The sequence below is a fragment of the Haliotis asinina genome, chromosome 1, assembly GCF_037392515.1.
Source record: "Haliotis asinina isolate JCU_RB_2024 chromosome 1, JCU_Hal_asi_v2, whole genome shotgun sequence".
NCBI classification, from domain to species: domain Eukaryota; kingdom Metazoa; phylum Mollusca; class Gastropoda; order Lepetellida; family Haliotidae; genus Haliotis; species Haliotis asinina.
The window spans coordinates 89903312-89929137 of record NC_090280.1 but is presented as its reverse complement, the minus strand read 5'-3'; the positions used below and the strand labels follow the sequence as shown (position 1 = coordinate 89929137).

The 25826-nt window shown below is 38.7% G+C and overlaps 2 protein-coding genes across 2 annotated transcripts; one reads left to right on the top strand and one right to left on the bottom strand.

Moving 5' to 3' along the window:
- Window positions 1-303: 303 nt before the first annotated feature.
- On the bottom strand, window positions 304-21192 carry LOC137276970 (uncharacterized). The gene is made up of 6 exons (XM_067808625.1): window positions 21108-21192; window positions 20221-20403; window positions 19688-19807; window positions 6107-6220; window positions 5350-5541; window positions 304-566 (listed from the first exon to the last, which is right to left on the bottom strand). The coding sequence occupies exons 1-6, from the start codon at window positions 21190-21192 to the stop codon at window positions 304-306; spliced, it is 957 nt and encodes a 318-aa protein (XP_067664726.1).
- On the top strand, window positions 10398-11956 carry LOC137258681 (uncharacterized). The gene is made up of 2 exons (XM_067796377.1): window positions 10398-11225; window positions 11345-11956. Exons 1-2 carry the CDS (start codon window positions 10398-10400, stop codon window positions 11954-11956), a joined length of 1440 nt encoding a protein of 479 aa, XP_067652478.1.
- Window positions 21193-25826: the final 4634 nt, after the last annotated feature.

Here is a 25826-nt window from a genome sequence, read left to right as displayed (position 1 = left end):
TCAGTCCTTTCATGCTGGAACTAGGCCGGTCAATATTTTCCTTCCTGGTCAATCCAAACACATCAAAGAAATCGACGAGGTCAAACCTAACACTTTCTGACGTCATGTTTGTTTACGCCTGTAAGGATTAATGAGTGCAGAATATCCCTACATGCAGTGACCCGGACACATAATTGGTTATTGGCAATGTTTCACTTCTAATGTTTTAGTAACAGCAAAACAAAACCGAACATACTTAAAAGTCATGGTAGAATGACCGATGATTCACGTTACACGTCCCTCTTAGTATGTGAGTTGTACACGTTAGGGAGTTTGAAAGTCACGAGAATACTGTGTTGGTAATACCTTCTGCCAAAGTTTCCTTCCGGACATGTTGTATCCTCCGGTTATCCATTTAGGATACTTGCATATGTCACAGGTGTTGTTCTCAAAGATGAAGTGGGTACACGATGACGACTCTCTGCATGCTATACCACAATAGAAGCCCGATTTAGCAGGGAAAGACTCTATGATCTCCAGAGCGATGTTCTGTGGAGAGTATCGGAAGAAGTCGTATATCTTCTTCGCTGAAATACAATTTTTTCGACAATCAGTGAGTGAATATTATCCAAAATAGTTCCCGCAAACTATTATGTGGATCGATAAACCAAGTGATGTATCACTTAATCGCGTAACGTCATTAATAATACACGTGGGATTCTCTCAGAGGAGGGGTACATGCACCCTCGTGTTTGTAAGGAAAAGTAATGTAAGACTAACATCACAATGAGGTTGTCTAACAGGTTTCATTTGATCCGAGATTTATAAGTACACGTATGCCTATTGGTGCAGTTATTCTGAGGTCATGAGCGCTTGTGTCACTGGAGGCACTTTGTTAGTGTCATTTCGACATAATCAGAGCTATATACATAATTTACCCAAAGGAAGTTAAAGTGACATTAGTGTCATTATATTATGGTAGAGAATGCATGGATATGAATGAGAGGGCGAGCGATAGGTCTTTGCTTAATTATTTTTATTTTATATTACTTTTTTTGTAATTTCTTTTCCTCATTTCCCTCTGCTGGTTTTGTATTTGTTTCCTTTCGCTTTGATACTTATAATACTGACAGAATAATCTACAGTTCAGATTCGACATAAAAATGTAGAACTCTAACAATACAATTGAAATGTACACATATGGTGCAATAATCAAGAATAGAAAAATAGATAATATTATTGTTTCATCGTGTTACATAAAAGTGTAAGGGAGACCATAGGCCGTTTTTCCGGAGACTATTGCCTTAGGTGGGATAAACCATCGTCCCCATGTACATGTGTAAGGAGGAACATAGGAGCGTGTATCTAGACGAACATGGACCTTTGTGTTAGGGAAGACATAGATAAATGTGTCAGAGACGTCGGGCCAGATGTGACATGAAGCATCTTATCATTGACATAATGGTGTCGGGGTGGGGTGTGCGTTGGGCAGTGCATTGCGACCTTTGTGACAGGAAGGAACTGTAGTAATCAGTGACGGAGTATATGTAGCCTTATGCTAGGGATGAAACTAGCTGCTGTGTCAGGGAAGACACGGGACACCGTGACGGGGAGGACATGGACCATCGTGCCAGTTTAAGTATGTTACAAGGCGTCACTGACATGCATCGGTGCATCTACTGTCTGCGTTTCTAAGAATAAAGTAAGTGAGTGAATTAATATTTATCGTCACATCGGCAATTTTGCAGCCATATCGTAACGAGAACAAGTAATAATGATGTTGTAAATCAAGAGTATAAGAAACCCTGTTGACGAAGAACAGTAAAACCACTAGTATATATCCATTTAACTAAATCTAAAACTGTTCAACCATAGAGGACAATACAGTATAAGAATGGGCTATAGATTGCCAACAACGGAAGGTAGATAAGCACACTGAGGACCATGGGGACTTACATTACTTTTGCTTCCTGCATGGAACCTAGCTGGATTTACAGCAGTTTAGGCACATCTAGCCATACATTTAAACCGACATATATACTACGATTAAAATAGCGGAGAGTTTGGATTTCCTCTGAATGTTTGTTTACTTACGTACCCTCTCAGTAGGACAATAATTATACGTAACTTTACGGTACTGGAATATTCAAAACAGTCAAGCAAGACATGCTTGACCATGATTATTTCATCACTAGAGATCCAGAACACAGGATCCTCACCTTTCAATAGGTATTCATGAGTATATCTCGTATGGCCAATACTACGTCGCCGCATGATGACCTCTTCAAACCTGGACTGACAACCCAAGTAGGTATAACCAAAATAAGATTTTATGGCATGTAATTTATTAATGCCCACATGGGTGCCCCACTTCTTCTGCATCAGATCACAGATATATGATCTAATGGTAGCTTTATAATCGACTGCAGTGTATGGAATAAGAAGTGGTCTCACAGATTTGTTGAGTGCAGCTTTGGGAGCAAGATTGGCCATTGTGTTACCAGAAATGCCTACGTGGCTGAGTAACCAACAGAAGACGATGTCGTATTGGCAAGTAGCAAGATCATTATACAATTCAATAATTTTTTATTAAAAGTGGATGTTTGCGAGAAATATTTTAATAGCCTGACGGCACGAAAGAGAATCTGCATAGATTATATACTGTGTATGTTAAGGGTGCCTTTGAATATATTAAAGAGCCGTCAGTATGGCGTTTGCTTCAGCTGTAAAATGGAACTACTATTCGGTAATCTAGACGATATTGTTCTGTATCCAGTGGCAGTTGCACAAGCCACTGTGCCACCTTCCTTGGACCCATCTGTAAATAAGGATTTATAATTGCTAATTATTATTGGGTCACAACATCTAGTATTTTGAATAATAATTATGATGGGTCACATTTCGTTTAATAGGTGATCCGCATTTTTAGGATTCTCGCAGCAGGCTTGTCCGGGAATTATCTGCCCTTGACTTCCTGTTTGTTTACTTCCGGGAGACTTATTCTAGGGCATTCTACAGTGTTGACGATGTTCGTTTGTGCGCGGGACATGGCTAAATATATATACTGAACATCATTGAAAACGCACCACCTGTAAATTTTGAAATAAGGCAATAGAATCTTTTTGAAATGGAAAATTAATGGTGGGAATTTTGATAATAACACACTAGATCGTAAATAACGCTCTACAGTAAAAAACGGATCGTTCGAACACATCATCGAACACATCACATGAAAACAACAAAATTCATGCACATCACACACGAAGGGCACAAATTGCATGCAGAAAGCATGCTGTTCAGGGGTATAAATGACCTTCGGCACAAAACCGTTCTCATTTTCGCAGTACTTTCGTAAGTAAAGTTTTTCCGCCATGCCAAGATTGTCACCAGAGGAACGAGAACAGGCCTTGGGTATGTTGCAGGTCGGCGCTTCAAGCAGAAACATTGCACGACGATTTGGGTGTCATCATTCGACCATTCTGAGGCTTGCTAACAGATACCAACAAACAGGAACCAGCAGGGACCGGCAACGCCCAGGTCAGGCACGTGTTACCACCCCTCGTCAAGATCGAGACATTGTACGGCGCCATATTCGGGATCGAACCTTGCCCGCTGCCAGAACCGCCAACGCTGTCCAGGGTCGACGTGGTTTGATCAGCGCTTCCACCGTCCGACGCCGTCTCCGTGCGGCAGGGTTACGTTGTCGACGCCCTTACGTTGGACCCATCCTGACTGACAGGCATCGCCGTGAACGCCGACAATGGGCTGAACAGCATCGTGTGTGGTTGTTACGACGTTGGCATGGTGTGGTGTTCTCCGACGAGTCGCGTTTTCACTTGCGAAATGCTGACGGGCGTCTACGGTATGGCGTCGACGGGGTGAACGTTATCATCAGGATTGTGTTGTGCAAACCGATCGGTGGGGTGGAGGCAGCATTATGGTGTGGGGAGGGATAAGTTATCACCACAGAACCGCTCTGATTGTTTGTCGTGGCAGAGTGAATGCCGTTTACTACCGTGACAACATTCTTCAGAACAACGTCGTTCCCTTCTTTCACCAGCATCAAGATCTGCACACATTTCAACATGACAATGCACGAGCCCACACTGCACGTGTTTCGATACAGTATCTGGCTAACAACAACATTCCTCTACTTCATTGGCCTGCATTGTCACCAGATTTGTCACCCATCGAACACTTGTGGGATTACATCGGCCAACGCCTCGCACGTCGTCTGCAGATCAACAACCTTGGGGAACTCGACAATGCCTTGCAGCAAGAGTGGAATGCAGTGCCTCAGGACTTTATTCAGAGACTTATCCGTTCAATGAGGAGACGTTGCACAGCTTGTGTTGCTGCTAACGGGGGTCATACACGCTACTGACTTTCCATTTTGACCCCATCTTTATTTCATTGTCAGCTGCATTAAATCTTCACTGTTTTGCTTGATTGTTTTTTGCTTCTTTTCTTTATCAAACATTGGTCTACACAAATATGTAAAATTTACATAGATTGCTCACTTCTCCTCTTAGAAATCCACAATTTTAGGGGTGGTGCGTTTTCAATGATGTTCAGTATATATAAAGGCTGGTTGTCGTGTTGCGGTATGGACATTTCTGGAGTTGATATCATCTACATCATCCGCTGTCACACCGATCGCTGTGTTTACATTCTGCATAGTTGATTTTCTCTCACATCAAGACTTTGGTGACTTTGCACTATATATATCTTGTGACCCATTGACTTAGATTTTGTCTCATTTGTATTGTATCTGAAATCTGTATTGTGAAATTGACTTGTGACTTTGTATACCTTGCTCTCATTGCTTAATAATACATTATTTGAACGTTTATGACTTGTCTTTGTTCTGTTTTGCTGGTTCACATGGGATTTCTTACATTGTTTGTGAAGGTAAATTCTTAACCGTAACATGATTATATTCTTGTTCATATTGTAGTTCATTAGTTTTTTATTTTTCAAAATATTTCATGTTAGATCGACCTGTTGCCTAACCAATTGCCAAGGAGGAGAAGAAAGAAGACGGGAAGGAGCTATCCAGATCAATGCCGACAGCAGAAATAAGTGGCTTTATTCTGAAACCAAGAGTCGGAACAAGAGAGGATTTCTTATAGAGAGTATTGAAGACATAATTATATGCAGCGTCTGGCTCATTGGAATATAGTTTTGTTATATACCGTAGAGCTAATTTTATAAGGCGCTGTTCAGGAGATGGTTCATCAGCCTCGACGTACATGCTGTCAACTGGAGCCAAGTCAAAGTTTAAGATCTTGATGATGGACAGAATCTAATAGTTTTAAGTTGCTTTTACAGGCATCACCTTGTAAAGGCAAAACATTGAGAATAACTTACGGACACAGTGAGGCACATTGACTTTGTAATGCAAAACCAAAGTCCCCTTGATGTCACAGCCCATCCATGAGGAGTGGCCCATGTTTATATAGCCTGGCTCGCATTTGAAAGTTATCAGATCCATCCAGTGGGGGGTCCGACGGGAAGCTACTACGTGAGGGAAGAGAAGATTCGGATCGCCGCAGGTTATATCTGTAAATGTTACCAGAGTTAACGAAACGTCTTTGTACATCTGTGTTAGATGTTCAGGCCCATGTGGTTAGATGTGCAACGGCTGTGGTTAAATTATGTGGATGTGACCGTAAGTGTGTACGACTGTGGATGTCGGTTTGGGTTTACGAGCGATGGATATGGGTGTTATGAGGTCTGTTTGAGGTCTGTGGACTCAAGCGTTTGGATGAGACTGTTGATGTAATTATGGATTATGGATTATCTAACATTTTAGATGATGGACAAATTTATTTGCTTCTCAAAAAATGTACAAGAAACAAACGATCAATAAAGCAACATAGACAAGTTTTGCCATGCAGATTTACTGGGCATACAACATAGATAAAATAGTATTCACCTGTACAATCTATAGTATGTGTTGAGGCATTTCAATGAACGTTAGATGTATGCAATAGTGTATAAACATTATATAAATCAACAAAAGACAGGGAAAAAGACGTATGTTTTTGTTTGTTTTTTTTAATAATTTTTTATTTATTTATTTTTTATGAATTTTTTTTGTGAGGGCTCCCGAAAGGCTACTCACTGGCTCTGAGGGAGCAGGTATAAGGGCAGATACTTTCCCGGATGTTCGCTTCCTTTTCACATCGTCCTGTCCTGGCATACCAACCGCATCGGCAGTCCGACTCTCCAGATTCTCCTTCAACAAGCATTGTTTTAAAAATATACATACAGTATATGGTGACGGCATTGTGTTATTCTAACCAGCTCCCCTTTGAAGATGTCGCATGCGTTGTCAAAGCTATGTCTAAGGAGGTGGAGGGAGTGATGGGGTTAACATTTAACGTCACATTGGCAATATTTCAGCCATATCGTGACGTGAACATTTCACACTGAAATGGACTATATGTATCTTATAAAATCCTGTCAACGAAGGGCAGTAAAACAACTCGAATATCACAAATGGAATTAAAACTAGCGTGGAAAGTTAAACCTAATATCACCATTTGGACAAAACAAAATAAAAACAGGCTACAGATCGCCAACAACAGAAGGTAGATTAATGAGCTGATAGTGAATGAATGGGTGAAGATTTAAAGTCACATCGGCAATAATCCATTCATATCGTGACTAAAACTAGTTCCTAATAAATACATGTCATATGTAATACCATCTCAGCGAAGGACTTTTAGAGTACTAGATCATCACAACGTAATTTAAAACTAAATACCATATACCTCTAAAGGTAGAAAACCATTTTACCACAACCAATACAATGTCAAATTGGCTGTTTATCACCAACAACTGAATGTAGATCAGATTCAGCCATACACTAAAATGAGAAAAGTACTACGATTAAAAACCTTTAGCCTTACACATTAAGTGTCAGGCATGACTTCAGGCATTTGGTTTTAGGGATTTAAACTTGGATATCATTTGAGGCAAACGGCCCAATAATCCAGTCATGCAAATCGTTCATGATGCCGTATTTCCACTTAGTGTTCAATGCTTTTTCAGGACTATATTTGGGAATATTCTAGACTATGTTGTTATGAGTGTGTATTTTCTGTATAAACTCTGTCAAAAAAGAAACGGAACCCCTGTATTCAGATTTTCAAAATAGGTTTTATGTATGTTATATTTTACCAAACTAACTTTTATGGAAATGTATTCAAATACTTCACATTATTAATGAGGATTATCATCCAAACAACCCCATTTTCACACAGAAGTGTAGTTTAATGCTTATTTCGGGGAAAACGCATGAAATGGCATTTCTGACTTTGCACAAAAAGACAAATGCACGTGCAATACATGAAAATGGCAGTTGATGTAAGGGGGTATAAAAGCTCGTGTGATTTCGTATCTTATTCATTGACTTGTCGCCTAGAAGCAGCGTTAAAAATGCCACGATTGAGCAATGCTGACAGAAATATCGCCATTGGTCGTCTTCAAGCTGGCGAAAGTTTTGGAACTGTTGCACGTCACTTTAACGTTCATAAAACAACGATATCTCGACTTTGGAACCGCTACACTAACTTTAATTCGACAAACGACCGCCCCAGAAGTGGTAGACCAAGAATCACGACCCACGCTCAAGATCGGTACATCCGGGTCCATCATCTACGCAATCGTCATGCCCTACCAACGGTGACAGCCACACAGATACCCGGATTGAGGAGGATGTCAGCTCAAACAGTCAGGAACCGTTTGAAGGAAGTGGGTTTACGTGCTCGTAGACCAGTTCTTCGACATGTACTGCGCCCCCTACATCGACGCCAACGACTCAGATGGTGCCGAAACGTAGAGATATGGACCTTACAAAACTGGAGGCGCATCTGGTTTTCAGATGAATCCCGTTTCCTTTTGCAACGTCACGACGGAAGACAGCGTGTGTATAGGAGACGTCAAGAACGTTTTGCGCCTGTCTGCATAAGACAAGTGGACAGATTTGTCGGAAAAAGCATAATGGTATGGGGAGCCATCTCCTATAACCAGAAATCGAACTTAGTGATCGTTCAAGGCAACCTGACAGCCCAGCGCTATATCAACGACGTGTTGCAGCCTCACCTTCTCCCAGTTATTGATCGACAGAGACAGATCTTTCAACATGACAACGCCCGGCCTCATACCGCACATGCAACAGTGAACTTTCTGCAGAATTCTAACGTAAATGTCCTGCCATGGCCATCTAAATCTCCCGAACTCAACCCGATCGAACACCTATTCGACACCCTCGATCGACGCGTACGTCAACGTCAGCCTGCGCCGCAGACGCTACAACAGCTCTCTGTTGCATTGCAGGAGGAGTGGAGAGCTATTTCACAAGAAAACATCCGCCGACTTTTTCGTTCCTGTCCAAGGAGATGCCGTGCAGTGATTGAAGCTCGTGGGGCCCATACGAGATACTGAGGAAAACGCCCCCTGGTGACAAACTGGGGTCTATGAAATGGCATTTGATTTGGACATTTCAAACATGATTATATCAGTTATCAGTTTCCCAAATATCAGACCTGAGTCTTCACAAATAAAAAAGCTCTGTTGTCCCAAATCTTAGAAATAAAATTGTCAAAACACGAGGGTTGCGTTTCTTTTTTGAGAGAGTTTATTTTTGTTATTACTTAAGTAATAATTATTATTGGGTCACAATGTTTAGTGTTTTGAATATTAAATATGATGGGTCACATTTCGCTTTAATAGCTAGTCAACACTTTTAGCATTCTGGTATTCCGGAATTTATCTGTACTTCTGTGCTTCTGTATCAAGAGTCCTTATTAGATATCATTTCTGGTTTACCCGATGTTTATATCCTCAGTGGCGGAGATTTTAATGCCCGAACTAGTACAAACCCAGATTTTGTAGAAGATGACCTTCTAGATTATACAGAAAACCGAAATGCATCACAGTGGGACTTTTTAACAGACTATTTTAATTAGAAACGTTTTTCCGCCGACAGAACTTTAAACAACTTTGGTAAATCCTTACTAGATCTTTGTTCTATCATGAATATTCATATTATGAATGGGCGCTGTGGTGGTGATACAGAAGTTGGAGACTTTACTTCTATAGGTAACAACGGGGCAAGTGTAATAGATTACATAATATCATCGTCTGTATTATTTGACCATGTTTGTGACTTTAGCATACAGTCACGTACTGAATCAGATCACCTACCTGTTACCTTATCAGTAAAAGCACAACATGTTAGATCTTTAGATAACACTAAGAGAAATTCAAATAAGGCCTATAGGTTTTATTGGCAACAGGATAAAGTTGAAGTATTTCGAGAAAATCTATTGTCTGAAAACATTCAGTTATTGTTTGACAAGTCAATCGATTCTGCTTTTACAAATATAGACGATAGCATTAGATATGTCACAGACGCACTGTGTTCCGCAGCGGAAAATATGAAACGTAAAGTTGGTATGATACGTAGAATATCAAACAAATGGTATGATGGAACTTGCGAAAAATTGAAAAGAAAACGGTGTAAATTACTAAACAAGTTTAGAAAGGTAAAAAGACAAGGAAACGTTTGAAGATTATTGTCAAGTAAGAAATGAATATAATGCAGTTTGTAAACAAAAAAAGCTTGATTATTATAAGAACAAAAAGCGGATATAGAAAATAATATAGCAGATTCAAAAAAGTTCTGGAATAAACTTAAGTCTTTGAAGAATCCTACCATATCAAACAACAGTATTGACATGAATGACTGGCATCAGCATTTTAGTGGCCTCTTCAATTTCAGAACTGATCAACAGAAAGGAGTAAATGATAAGGTAGAAACATTAAACGCTTCTGAAACCTCTGACTCTAGTTTTGAAATAACAAAGGACATGTTGGATTCTCCGATCAGTAGAGAAGAAATACTTGATGGTATCAATAACTTAAAATGTAATAAATCGCCTGGGGTTGATGATGTTTTACCTGAGATGATTAAGAGCTCAGCAGATATAATAGCGCCCTACCTGGAACTGTTGTTCAATATCATTCTTGAAAGCGGAACGTATCCACCCAGTTGGTCCATCGGTATTATCGTTCCAATTCATAAACAAGGCAGTGTTGACAATCCAAACAACTATAGAGGAATCACACTTTTAAGCATTTTTAGTAAAGTTTTCACTTTTATCATAAATAAAAGACTAGTGACGTGGGGGGAAGCAATGAATAAAATCAGCGAGTCTCAGGCTGGATTTAGACATGGGTATACGACCATAGACAATATGTTTATCTTACATAGTATTATACAACGTTATCTTAATTTCAAGGGTGGTAAATTATATGCTCTTTTTGTTGATTTTGAAAAAGCGTTTGACTCTGTCGACAGGAAGAAACTTTGGGATACATTCAGTACTCATGGACTTAGCCCGAAAATGAAAAATCTGTTACACAATATCTATGAAAATGTAAAAGCTTGCGTCAGAAATAATAATGAATTGTCAGATACATTTAACCTAGAGCTTGGAGTGAGGCAAGGTTGTATACTTAGCCCATTCTTATTTTCGTTTTTCATTAATGAACTAGCAACTCAAATTGAAATGAATTGTGAAAATGGAATCCAATTGCATCCAGATATTGTACACGTATTTCTGCTGCTTTTTGCAGATGACATTGTCCTATTCTCGAGCACTCTGGCAGGTTTACAAAAACTAATAATGGAACTAGAGACATATTGTGATGAGTACAAGTTAAAGGCTAACAGGAATAAAACTAAAGTAGTAGTTTTCAAAAGGGGAGGGCGCCTAGCGAAAAATGAGAAATGGCAGTACAGGGGCATAGAACTAGAAACCACCAATTCGTATAAATACTTGGGAATATTTTTTAGTCACTGTCTCTCATGGCTAACACATGCTAAATACGCAAGTCTGCAAGCTCAGAAGGTCATGATAGGTCTCCATAAGCAACTGAATGTATTTGGAGATTTAAATATAAGTTCGTACTTCAAGATATTTGATGCAAAAATTTACCCTATAATATCATACGGAGCTGAAATTTGGGGGTTAAGTCATCTACCAGATATTGAACGGGTGCAATTACAAGCCTGCAAGAAATTTCTTGGTGTTAAACATAATACAACGAATTTAATGGTTTACGGAGAATGTGGTAGATATCCAATGTCGCTATTTACGAGTATAAAGGTAATTAAATATTGGTTAAAATTATTGAATATGCCCCCGTATCGTTTACCCAAAAAATGCTACATTATGTTGGTACTATTTGATAGAAACGGCCACACTAACTGGGTTACTGGTAACTGGTAAATAAATATTGGTTAAAATTATTGAATATGCCCCCGTATCGTTTACCCAAAAAATGCTACAATATGTTGGTACTATTTGATAGAAACGGCCACACTAACTGGGTTACTGCAATTAGAAAATTTCTATTCTCAAAAGGCTTTGGATATGTCTGGAACAATCAATATGTCGATTTTAAGAACTTGTTTATTTCAGAATTAACGAGAAGACTAAAAGATATGTATTTGCATGAATGGTTTGAAAACATGTCTCTTTCGAGCAAATGTCTTTACTATAGAATGATTAAATATAATTTAGACCAGGAAATGTATCTGTCAGTTATTAATGTCAAAAAGTTTAGAACGGCGTTAAGTAGATTTAGATGTTCCTCGCACAATTTATATATTGAGAGTGGAAGATTTAGAGCGATTGATAGAGAGAATAGGATTTGTAAGCTTTGTGACCAGTGTGCCATTGAAGATGAATATCATTTTCTTTTAATATGCCCGGTGTATACTCGATTGAGAAATCTTTATATCAACAAATACTACAATGTGCATGCAAACCAACACAAATTTGTTGCGCTATTGAGTAATAGAAACAAAATTATACTTCAAAACCTGGCAATGTGTGTGTATTATGCAATGAAATTCAGAGCTGAATATATGTTAGAACATAATATTAGTTACATGTAGGTACCCATTTGTCATAACTAATTACATAACATGTGATGCGCTGAATAAGATATGCTATGGCATGTTGTATCTGTATGCTGTACTTACAATGATTTTTATCTAAAGTTTTGAAGTTGATTGCTTGTACTATAGGCCTGTGGCCTTTCAGTATATTTGAATAAAGTTGATATTAGCTGTACCTAGTTTTCTATGTGTTTACTTCCGGGAGACTTATTCGAGGGATTTCTACAGTGTTGACGATGTTCGTAAGTGTCCGAACTTTCGGGAAATGACTTAGTATATATATACATCGGAAAATGACTTAGTAGGGCGACACACTCATTCATATTTGCTGGAATTACATCACTGCCACGCTTGATCATCAAAACCCGTCAACGCCTGAATCTACATTATCTGCTGTCACACCGATCGCTGTGTTGACCTTCTGCATAGTTGAACCTCTCGTACTGAGACTTTGGTGATATTTTGATATATTATATTTTGTGACTCATTGATTTTGTCTCTCTTGAATTGTATTTGAAATCTGTATTGTGACTATTGACTTGTGACTTTGTATACATTGCTCTCATTGTATAATAATAGAATTTGAATGTTTATGACTTGTCTTTGTTCTGTTTTACTGGTTCACAAGGGGATTTCTTACATCGTTTGTCACGGTAAATTCTTAACCGTAACAATGTGTCCTATATATAAATGCATGCTGTTGTGTTGAGGTACACACAGAGACTCATACTCAGAATTACTGGTAATTCCCTCCCTCCCTCCCTCCCTCTCTCTCTCTCTCTCTCTCTCTCTCTCTCTCTCTCTCACTTTAGAATTTAATGCTTTTCGAAAAATACACTACAATCTCATAAGCTATTTGTCTCTAGAACCAGCTGTGATATGAGCTGGTCTACTGATTTCTCTGAAAATGTTCAACGTGATCTAAACTGAATATTGTATTAAACATTTAGTCACCTATTATTGTAAAGAACCAAATTAATTAGTTGCATTATTAAGGGTTTAAGAAGGAATTCATTAGGGTTGTTTTTGCCCCAGTCCACCCCAGTGTGGACAACATAACCAATTATCTGTTAACAAGTTCATGTTTAGTGAATACACGAATTACATGACAAAAAGTCTGATATTTATATTTCGGATTTCCTGGATGAGCTAATTTCCAAGGAATTAGGGAAGTACCACCAAGGCAAAAGATACGATGCCGAACGGAAACATGATCCATTTCGGGAGAAGAGTTCTACCTGAACCTTGGCTACTCGGTTACATCAAACCAATTGTCGATTGCAGTCAAGTCTTTAATACTATTTGGAGAAATGGTTTATGGATTAAATCGCTTGTGGTAACATAAGCAGCAAATGTTTCAAGATAATGTACAATAGGCACCAACACATTGTGTAAAGTGTAAAACATGATGACTTCTACTCTACTACTCTTCCACTGTGATATTGGCGTTATATAGGGTGGAAATTAATCCCTTTTCTTATTTGCTCTCTGCCTTGATGACCTTGAAACTTTTTTTTATGTGAACACGTGTAAATGTACTTGGTACTGTAAATTGTTTAATTGACGAACAGCTATAGCAGTAGCACCATACTATGCAGATGACACTGTTTTAAAATGTGCACTACTGTGTTTGCAAAACCATGGAACGCATGATCGACTTCTGTCAGTCACCTAGTGCGTTTGGAATCATTTGTGAAAAACGCTCTCAACCATAAAGAACATGCTTTGTCTATCCTTTGACATCTTGAAAAAGTATATGACAGAACCTGGAAATAAGGAATTTTAACAGATTTAAATGGGTGAGTGAGTTTGGCAATATTCCAGCTATATGGCGGCGGTCTGTAAATATTGCAGACAATCCAGTCATCATCGATCTGCGCAATTGGGAACCGATGGCATGTGCCAACCAAGTCAGTGAGCCTGACCACACGATCCCATTAGTCGCCTCTTACGACAAGCACAGTCGCCTTTTGTGGCAAGCATGGCTTACTGAAGGCCTGTTCTACCCCGAGAGATTTTAATGGCTTCGGATGCTGAGGCAGTTTGCCTGAATTTATAGCCATTTTTTTAAATGACAGAAAATTACATGTACACGTGGGTTCTACCCTGTCTGATAATTACAATCGGGATCAGGGTGTTCTACATGGCAGTATTCTGTCTGTCACACTTCTTAGTATAAAGATGAATATTTAGTCAAAAGCTTAAAATGATTCCATTGATGGATCACTTTTTGTGGATGATATTAATATTTCTTGTCATGGTAAAAATATGCACTATTGAACGGCAACTGCAGTTGTGTTTAAACGAGATAAATAAATGGTTTCTTGAAAACGGCTTTAAATTTTCTAAATTGAAATCTAATTGCATACATTTTGTGCCGTAAATGCAGCCACATGAAGACCCTGAACTATACTTAGATGGCACTCCCATCAAAGTTGTCAAGAAGGCCAAGTTCTTGGGAATACATTTGTGACACACACTTAACGTTTCTGTCTCATATTAAATCCCTTAGAAATACATGCCTGAAGACACTGGACTTGTTGAAAGTGATTTCAAATTTTAAATGCGAAGGTGACCAAGCTACCCTCCCCCACTTATATATGGATCATTTGTCCGTTCTATTCTTGATAATTGCTCCATCCTCTATGGAGGAACCTGCAACAGCAACCTCAAACTGTTAGATTCTGTCAACCACCATGGTCTAAAACTTTATGTTGTGTCCTTTAGAGCCTCTCCTGTTGACAGTCTCTACGTCGAGGCAGATCAACCATCTGTCACACAACGCTGTATAAAATTTGCTTTACAATACATTATCAGTTATACTCTGTTAAATGTATCCCTGCGTACGTGTCTTCAGAGACCATATAATAGAGGGACGGCCCTCAAGCCAATGCGCGAAACCATCAGCGCTACGGCTTGTACTGCCCAGCATATCCGGAAGCTGCGAGGAACGTGTGTTCACTTCAGTCATAGATTTTGCGTATTTTCATTACAAAGGTAAGATTTAGTTTTTCTCATTTATTCTCATGTACATACATATATTTGTAAGAGTGCATCTGAGGTTTTTAGTGGTGCTAAAGCGTATACATGTCTTTGTATTGGATGAATGCTGTCATGTGTGATCGTTGTTCCGTGAGGACAATGGCGGCGGTGCAAAATCGGCGAAAGTCCCGATTTTGATTTTCAATAACAGCTACTAATTTTCAAAACCAGTCCTTAGTTACCGGGATGTAATAAAAGCAGATTAGATAACGTTTGGTTTAGTGGTATTTATAGATCTGTGGAGGACGCATAATTCCTTATTTTGACTCCTGCAATACGACGAAATGTGAATGTTTTCTGAAATATTTACTCCACAAGACTTGATTTCCGCACGCTTTCACAATAACAGCTTACAACCAGCATTTTTAAAATAAGTATGTGAACATGTACGGCGAATTCTTCTTGGTACTAAATTTATATGGCTATGATCGGTATTTTATTTTTTATGATTTTTTACGTAAACCCGCATTTGCATCATGTACTGAACATTTCAGATACCATGTAGCAGACGACACAACATTAATTTTGTTAATATGACCCGAATAGATGTTTAATCCATTCTTCAAAAGTCTCATGCATTAATGGGTTGTAAATAATTGTACATATTTCCATTTTTGTTCATTGTGATGATTATGCTTGTAGCAAGTATCCTTATTTTTCATGAAATAATATATTTTTCTGTTTTTATCATTTTTCTTCTTAATGAAGTTTAATTATGATTTAAATTACCTTATTCAACTTTATACTTATATCATTACACCAATCATAGTATAAACGTATTATTTTGTCTTGTAGATGCCCAGGAAAAAGAAAGTTCAATGAACAGTTCTTGATGATTGCAGGTAAGGAATAATGGAAGTAATATATTCAAAATGGTGTCTCTGTTAACTAAGGGTGCACACCAGAGAAATCATTTTATTGGATGAAACATTGTTGATAAAAAGTTGATAATTTGTAGTTATTGGTATTTATTTATTCTATAGGTATTTGTATTATCCGTTATCTGCAGAAAAAAAGTTTGAAATATCAAAACGTTTATATAGTCAAGAATTAATATTGCTTCTTTTCTTATGTAAGGAAAGATACAGTGTTAATTAAGTGCAATATTCCCATCTTGAGAGTAAGTAAACAGATCTTGTTTTGAAAGAGCATTGACAACCAGCTATCACATAATTTCAATATTTTAATATCAAAATTGTTCATCTCCTTTTTTCAGTTCAATAGATGCACTGTGTGACAAACAGTGGAAGTAATTCTTCATTGACCTCACTGATGAACGCACAGACACCCCATGCCAGCAGGATCAGACAGATTATTATGGCTGTTCTGCCATTAATTCTGCGGTTTAGCAAAAACTGGGCGAAGATGTGAATAAGTCTGTGATGGCTGCTGACTTTTTCTATACAGGTGTGCATACTCTAAATAAAATCTTCCTGTATGCACATCTGATGATATATGATCCAAAGTACCTCTCGAGTGCTTGATAATGAGCTTCAATGGCAAAACACATTGAACACATAGTGTAACTTTATTGTCAAATTAACTATGAAATAAATAAAGAAATTGACTGTCCAGATAACTTGGTTTTGTCTTCAACTATAAAATCGTTTGTGACATGGGAATCTCTACTAAGGGCTTTGACAATTTGAATCAGATCATGACCAAGTATTGAACCTGACTGTGATGCATCCATCATAGGGTTGCAAATACACTATCTTCCAGGCATCCATCATTTGAACTTCACTTGCAAGAGGCAAGACCTTTGAACTGTGTTTTTCATCAGGTTTGAAACTGTGTGGTTTGATGGTTATTCTCTGAAAGATATCCCTGGACGAAGTTGTGTACAGATTTGATATTTTTCATTTACAATATCATGTTTTAATATTTTAAAAAATTACTATATTCTTTAGTGTTAGTCTCAATTTCAAACAATTGACATTCATATTTGTTTTTAATGAAAGCTTGAAAGAATATTATCTAAATAGTTGTATTTTGCAAAACATATACATACATATACATTTATTGTTCTTTTATAAAACATATAACAAAACATCACAATCACACCTGCACAGTCCCAGTCAGTTGCAATTCCGGTATTTTCGGAAAGGTATGTGACAAATTTTTCATGGTAAGTGTCATGATAAAATTAAAGTTATGAACCCTATGAAAATAATTAATTTCATCGGGTGGGGTGTTTGGGGGGATGCTTCACGACCTTTATATCATGACAAGTTCAAGTTCTCAAGTCATTGTTTCATTCCCTCTCAATCTACTGTGAAAGAAACGGTCAAATGGTCACATTGACGTTTGTGAAAATGGTCCTCGTGGCTTTAGTATATCTGAGTAGCTTTCCTTTGCAAAAAAAAACAAAACATGTTATAATGTGCGTACGTCGCCGCACGGCTCCGAAAGCATTATCACTCTCAGCGCCAAACTGGCATTGAAAAAACATTACTGTAACGTTCGTGGATAACGTGAAATCATGTTTCGTTGGGACTATCAGCTTCATGAAGTTACGCAAATTAATATGAAATCAAAATCAGAGACTAATAGCGTCATTTAGTGAACCACCAACCAGTGGCAAAGGATACTTAAAAAAATCTAGAGGTTATGTGATGAAGTTCAGCGAACATCGGGGATATTGGCGACAGTACTGTTACATGACTGGCCTAAAACGGCACGGATTTCGCGAACGATACACATTTTCAGCGATTTTGTCAGTTGACATGTGCGACAGTAGAAAAGTTGACAACTTGTGAGTGACAAGATAGAGATTACGATTATTGTAATCAGTTTATTGGAGCTGTTCATGTAATCTTTGACTGTCAGTCGCAGCCGGTGAAATCCAGCTAAGGAATTAACTCTAGGTCCGGATATTACGCAATGTTGTTTACGTGGTTACCAGAGTGCTCATTTGCGAATGTCTGCGCATCTGCTGTGTTCCGGTAACCGGAAGTTAGCAGCAGGGTGTCGATGTGTATCAGTTACATGCCAGACCGTAGCGCTGATGTTTAGTGATAAACTGTTGGAGAGGGCCGTCCCTCTATTATATGGTCTCTGGTGTCTTCAATTCTCTCTATGAGCATTTGTGTTACAAAAAGTCTTCTCTTGCTCCGCCTCTTGGGCTCAGAACTAAACCATTTATTTTTAATGCTGCCGGCATTGAGTTGGAAAATATAGCTCCTGCCCGACTTCTTTCGTGGCAACTGCTTAAGCCACGAGTCGACCAAACATTAACTACTTTTAAAAATTAGAAACTAATAAATGACATTGTAAACAAGAATATAATGAACTAAAAAAGTACATATAAGAATTACAAATCCTTATTTACAGATGGATCCAAGGATGGTGGCTTGTGCCACTGTCACTGGATCCAGAACAATATTTACTAGAATACCAGATAACAGCTCTATTTTCAAAGCTGAAGCTAACGCTATGCTAACAGCTTTTAAACATACTAACAGACACCCAAAATATAAACAATGCATTATCCTTTCTGAAACTCCTTCGTGCCTTCAGGCTATTAAAAGATATTACCTGCAAGTACTTACACGTTTAATTGAAATTGTTGACTTGTATACTGATCTTGCTACTGGCCAATACGACATCGTCTACTGTTCGTTACCCAGCCATACTGGAATCTCTGGTAACACATTGGCTGACCTTGCTGCTAAGGCAGCACTCGAGAAATCTGTGACACCATTTCTTATTCCCTACGCTGATTATAGAGCTACCATTATATCGTATAGCCATGATCTGATACAGAAGAAGTGTGACTCACAAGAAAGTATAAATGAATTACATGCGATAACACCTTATATTGGTTATACCTACCTAGGCAGGCAGTCCAGGTTTGAAGAGGTCATTTTGTGGCGATGTCTTATTGGCCACACAAGATATATTCATGAATATCTATTGAAAGGTGAAGATTCTCCGTTTTGCATTCTTTGTGATGAAAGAATCAGAGTCAAGAAAGTCTTGCTGTGTTGAATATTCCATCTCAAGAGGTAATTATTTTAGATCAAGAACGATGAAGGATCATCTTAACAATAACAGTTCTTATTTAATTTTTAAATTTTTATAGCAATTGGATTTGTTAAATGATTTGAAAATAGATAATTATTTTATGATTGGAAGATTGAATTAGTAACTAATATTGTTAGTGGCTGTATCTTCGAGGGGATTAAAGTACCGTAAAAATATTGTCTTCCTGAGAAGATACGCAAGTCCCAATACATTTGTTGTAAATTTAAACTTTTGACTGTTTCGCATAATATGTGTCTGTTTAATGTGTGTCTAAGTTTGTCTAAATGGCTAACGGCTGAAGGGATGGATCTTGGGCCTCTGCAAGAAGTGAATGTACCGTGAGTCCCTTGTGTGGTGAGCTACCTTCAATTGTTGGCAATCTATAGTCCCTTTTTATATTGTATTTACCTTTATAGTTAAACTGTTTTAGATCTAATTACAAGTTTTACATTCTTCTAATGTGATATGCTAGTAAGTTGTACTGCCTTTCGTTGACATGTGTTTTACAATGTGCCATTAATTCATACAGATTTTTGTACTAATCGTTCTCATGATATGGCTGACATATTGCCAATGTGACGATACATTTTAACTCATTCACTCACTCAAACCGCTAAAACGTGTATTGATGATGCATTATATGAAACTGCCGTAACGTACTGTGGCAGAGGGCTGGTGTATCACATGACCGGCCACATATATCCCAGATCAAGTGGGGGTAGAACAAACAGGTACCTGTCCTCCCTGCTGGACACGACTTGGCACTGTTTAGACAGGAAACTGGAAAAGAATTGTTAGATTGACAGCGCTCGCCTGTGATGGAAGCTGATGTCACCTTGAATTTTCTTGTCTGATGTCTTCAAAGTTCCATGACGTTCACTGATCTTTCATAATTTCACTTACAACAATTGCAGTCAATACTTCCTTACATGTCACTACAGCACAGACAGCTTCATCAGTCTCTAAATAACTTAGTAGACAATTTGGTGGATCTAGAGATGTGTAATCCACTGCGTAGTTTGCTATTTCATTGTGATGTGACTGCAGTTATTACCCAGTGCTATTACCCATTATGTGGATCTGTCCCCTGACGCATCCAGTCTCCATTTTCAACAATTTGAGATCAGCAAGATCAAAGAGATCAAACAGAGATACGCACCCATACGTTTGAAAGGATGTCTATACTTGTCTACCTGAACAGTTTGGTAATGTAACTTCATCCCGGGTGCCGTCATGTTTGCACTCTGAATCTCCCCAGGTGTCTTGTCCATTGCATCCTACGCAGGAAAAGTACACTGACTGGTTGTACTTCAAACTTCCAATCATCTTGTACCCAGCTGGCACATCCAGTGAACACTCCAACGTTGTGACATTGACTGAATATAAAGGAAAATATAGCCTCTAAAGAAAATTGAACAAAACATGTTCTAAACGTAAAGCAATGTCCCAAAATGGGTATGCACGGGATATACAAAGAGTTGGTGAAAGCTGATTATTGTAGCCCAGCCTGCAGGATTGTCTGGCTTTCCCTGGAGATGTACCGCTTAAACGTTTTGACAACACTAGGAGTCTCGATTATCTAGTATTATTCAGATCATTAGGAAATCAAAATAAAACCAATACGTTAGACGGTTGGTGAACATTTTCAAAGATAAGATTACTGCGTCAAAAATGGTTTCCCATACGATTCCCAATTTGACTCAAATTCGACGTGGGGGTGGCAGGGTGGGAGCTCTTGGTCATCACCATGAAGACCTCACCTTGAGTCCCTACACTGGTTCAATGTGTGAACCCCTACCGATACAGCAGAACTATTTGCTGAAAGTGACTCAAGACCGTCTTCACCTACTCTTTAGGGGGAGGGTGTGAGACCATATGACTTTATTCATTCCGTAACCATTCAGGTTATGGTTCACACTGGTGTACAAACATCGTTAATGTGATCCGAAACAAACTGTTCTCATCTTGGCTCTGAACTGACAGCAGGCAGTAATCTGCCAGACACAACGTTTTGGCAAATAGAAAAGATAATCATAGGATTCTGAAATAATGGCCCAGTGAGTAAATGCATGGACTTTACCTGTGTTGTTGTGGGTATCGGCGTGAGTCAAGATACATTGCAGCAGTAAAACCGAGAGAACAGAACACGCAGCCGACAGAGACATCATTTAGACCTTTGAGTCACGCTCTCAACAGGGACACATCGTACAATCTGCAAAACTATCCGATAATTCCAAAGGAAACACGTTCTCTATTCCAATATTTGTTCAGGGATCCGCACACTCAACTGAAAACTTTCAGATATTGTGAGTAACAGCTGACTAGGTGTTCACATAAGGGAGTTTCTATTCCCACTTGGAGTTGATTCAGAGATGACAAATAAATCTCCTGAGTATAACTCGTACATACTGAACTGTTGCAAAACATTAAAAACGGATGGAAAGACGTTGCCAAAGATGGCATGTGACTACTGCACATTGATTCCTCGACTTGTTTTGAAGTTGTCAGCTACCAGTGTATGAAATTGACAAGTATCACAGAAGGGAAAAAAGTTCATGAGCCGTTGTGTAAAAACGATGTTCTCATGTAAGGAGGTTTCAGTTGACAGGTTATCCATTCACCACTTTGTTGTCTGTGTCACAAAATGTAAAGCTGGAATCTTTTGTCTCATCACTCATGGAATAAACATGTTTTGTCGATTTCCTATGAAGTGTGTAAGACACGCCTTAGCCCCAGAGCAATCACAAACGCTGACAATTATCATAGGAACTATAGTTTTAGTGTGCATTCAATTCATTCAGGCAACCTTTGAGACAGTATCATTGCAGAGAACCTGCGTCATGTTATGGATATAAGCTGCGTGGAGATAATCCATCTTCATGGACCCATGCTTGTCGTAAAAGGCGACAAGCGCGATCGGGTGGTCAGACTCGCTGGCTTGGTTGGTACGTGTTGTCGTATCCCAATAGTGTAGATTGATGGTCGTGCTGCACGTAAACAAATCCTGAATATAAACAATGACATCATCAAATACCATCATCGGCCTGGGCCACTCTGGACATATGGTAACAAACGCACGCTTCGCGTCTGTACGCGTATCTTTACAAGTTGAGCAAAATGCTGATGAGAAACACAGAAGCATTACGATTTCGTCTGCACCAGGTACAGGACCACAAATTTGTAAAAACTGCTATGCCTCCACAATGAAATATACCCGCGAAGGTCCGGTTTAGGATATTGGTCACTAGTAACCCACGCTTGTCGTCTAAGAGGCGGCTAAGGGGATCAGGTGGTCAAGCTCGTCGACTTTGTTTACACGTAATTGCGCAGATAGATGCTCATGCTTTTGGTCAGTGGATTGAGTGGTGCAGACTCTATTATTTACGGGCCGTCTCCATATAACTGGAATATTGCTGAGTGCAGCAACTAAACTCACTTACAAACCCACGATGAATGCAATGGATTACACATTTCTAGATCCAGCAGATGACCCCATATGACCTTTAAATGTGTGAAGGTTAAGACTTTATGTCAAATCGATAATATCTAAGCCATATACAAACAAGCAATACCTTTGCTATATAAATATATGTGTAAAACGTTGAAAACAAACCCGTTAGTGAATCAGGTATCACAAGTATGAAGTTACAACCGGTATGTAAATCTAAAACTGAAGGTAGATCACCATCGAAGGGACCATTTGTTCTACTTACAGTACACTTGCTTTCTGCATTGACCCCAGCGGGATTTACACTATTCTTCAGTATTTTAGACAATTTAGTTATGAAATACAATGACATATGTACTACGATTAAAGACTAGTAGATTCCCCTGTCTTCACCTAGACGGGTGGTTGAATGGGCCCGGTTCAACCAATCGGTTGGTCACGCCAAGCCCTGTGCTCCATATGATGTTTCACACATTTGATGTATTCCAATTAATATTTTATGAACTTGGTAAAAACTGTATTAAAATTCATTACTTGTTTACTGTAAACAAATATAAACTTGCCTAGAGTCTAACGTGCCCAGAAGACGGTTGCAGTATAAACAAGAATACAATCAATTAAAAAGTAAGTACAGCAGTTGCAAATCTTATTTACAGATGGATCCAAGGATAGTGTCACAGTGGCACAGTGGCTTGTGTCAGAGTCGTTGGATACACAACAATATCTTCTCGATCCTATAACTGTTGACTTTTTAACATGTGAGTGAGTGTGTTATGATTTAACGTCACATCGACAATATTTCAGCCATATAATGACGAGAGCGTTTAATTGTGTTACATAGTAATTTCTGGTAAATTATAAACATAACTGTCATCAACGGACAGTAAAATCGACAAGAACATCACAATATCATGAAATAAAACTAGCACATATCTCTAAAATATTACATCAAATTAGAACAATACAATGTAAAAAAAGGGCCGAGGATAGCTGACAACTGAAAAGTAGGCCACCGCCCTAGCGACCATGGAGGACTTTCAGAACCTACCTACATGGGCCCAAGCTGGATTTATATCATTTAATATGTAAACTATGCTAAGATATAATGCTTGTCATATATGATGACATCAGGGACGAGAATCTGACTGGTGGATAGGAAGGAACGGTTTGTGTCACGACCTGGGGGCCCTGAGCTATTCATATGAGTACAGCTACAGTATACCTTTCTAATATCGCCACACACAATGATGGGGTGAAATACATATTCATAGAGTCCATTATCATGACCGTTGATGATTTCCAGGGGTTCCAATGCCATACGTACATTTTGACCAGAAAAACAACAAAAACACAACACAACACAACACAAAAAATGCCTACATTTTAACTTCTTTCGGCAGTCACATTTCGAGTCCAAATGCAGGACAAGAGTTAATGTCACAAACTCAATAAGCGCTAACCAAACCTAAGCAGGGAGAATAACAGTGCACCGCGGCAACGTTGGAGTATGTGCGGGTATGTTAGTATATGTAGGGCTTGTTGGGATTGAAATTAAAGATCTGTAGTTGCAACTTCTCAGGGAATCTCAGTGATCTTGCCTACACACTTGAAATTATCATGAACAATAACAGACGGGTTTCTTTCATCCTATCCCAAATCATGACCACCCCAAAGCCGTTTCTCTGAAAAAGACAAGCATGTGTACAACGATCTTCAAGACGTGTTTAGACATGTTGATACCCGTTGACTGGAGACTGCTGGGTGTTTTTTCCGGAATGACCTGGGTATTCTTTGGCTGTGCTAGGATGCAGACAATTAAGTCGCTGAATGGTCTAAACACTAAACTCTGCAGTCTGGAATGTGTTCCGGAGATTAGTCGTAAAGGTCCGTTCTAATCGTTAGAAAACGTGCACGTCAGCCATAGGAAATTTTATGACTATAAAGGTGATTGGTTGTCGATTGAAACGCGCAAATACCAACCCAGGGAACAGGACAATGCTCTTATGACTTTGCATAGCCGTAAATCGTGGTAGTTTATATGTGGCTCATTACCTGTGTAATTGTTTAAACGTCAAATAATCACTTCCGTAACCACTGTTTATGTGCGCATTTGTTGTTTCAATACATATGTTTCCTTCCTTTAGGATTTGGTCAAATGTGAAATCACATGTTGTATTTGACAAAATATGTTTTATGTTTTCCATGAAATACAATTTTCTAGCACATTTTGCATTGACACCGGTTAGAAATATGAACGAACATGTTCAGGGTGATGCACCTATCCGTCAGCACACAATGTCAGCGATTTAATCCATTCACCCAATATGGCTTGCACAAAATGGAAGTCGGACAACCGGCAGTCCAGGTTACGTGCATTGTATTACCCAAATGTCCTAGAATCTGCACTTAACTGAGAAATGTCTTTACTGACAATGGTAAAGTATTCGTTTGGGCCAGTTGTGGGGGCATGTTTACATACATGATTTGTCCTCTTTCTGCCCCAGTCCTCCAGAAAAAAACAAGGAATACGGACTAAGAACGCTTGAAGTCACCCTTCCGCCATTGTTATCAGAGGTACACAATCAGGACATTCATCTGGACAAGTTAGCAGTGGCAGTTAAAGTAATCAGGCAAGAGTTACACTGATGTTAAACGTGCCAAAAATTATTGGTGGAGCTCCGAAACAATACCCGAACGTCATTTTTCCAATGATAGCGGATTTTGTTTTCATTTGGTTACAGGCAAATCCTATTCCTCCTTAATAATCAGCACACACTTGCGGAAGTAGTGAGTGAGTGAGTGAGTTAATGTTTAACGTCACATCGGCAATATCCCAGCCATATCGTGACGAGAACATTTAAATTAAATATATGCATATGGAAAAATCTGTCAACGAAGGACAGTAAAACAACTAGCATATCACAATTTTAATTAAAACTAGTATGGAAAGTTAAAACTAATAGCACTATTTAGACAATACATAATAAAAACAGACTATAGATGGCCAACAAGTGAAGGTAGATCACCACACTAGGGACCATGGGGACTTACAGTACCTTTGCTACCTACATGGACCCTAGTTGGATTTCCATCATCCCCTCAGCTGCTTGCGATTGTACGAAAGGTTAGCCAAAATTAAAACATCATGAATACTACGATTAAAAACCTGGTAGACTTAAATTTACTGTGAATGTTTGTGGACTTACGTACCCTCTCAGGAGGACAATAATTTTACAATACTTCAACCCCCTTTGAGGGTACAGTCACCAACAATTCAAGTTACTAATTCAAACTACCAATCATTAAAATACATCTATTTACAGAAACATACTATTCAAAATTCACCCAAAA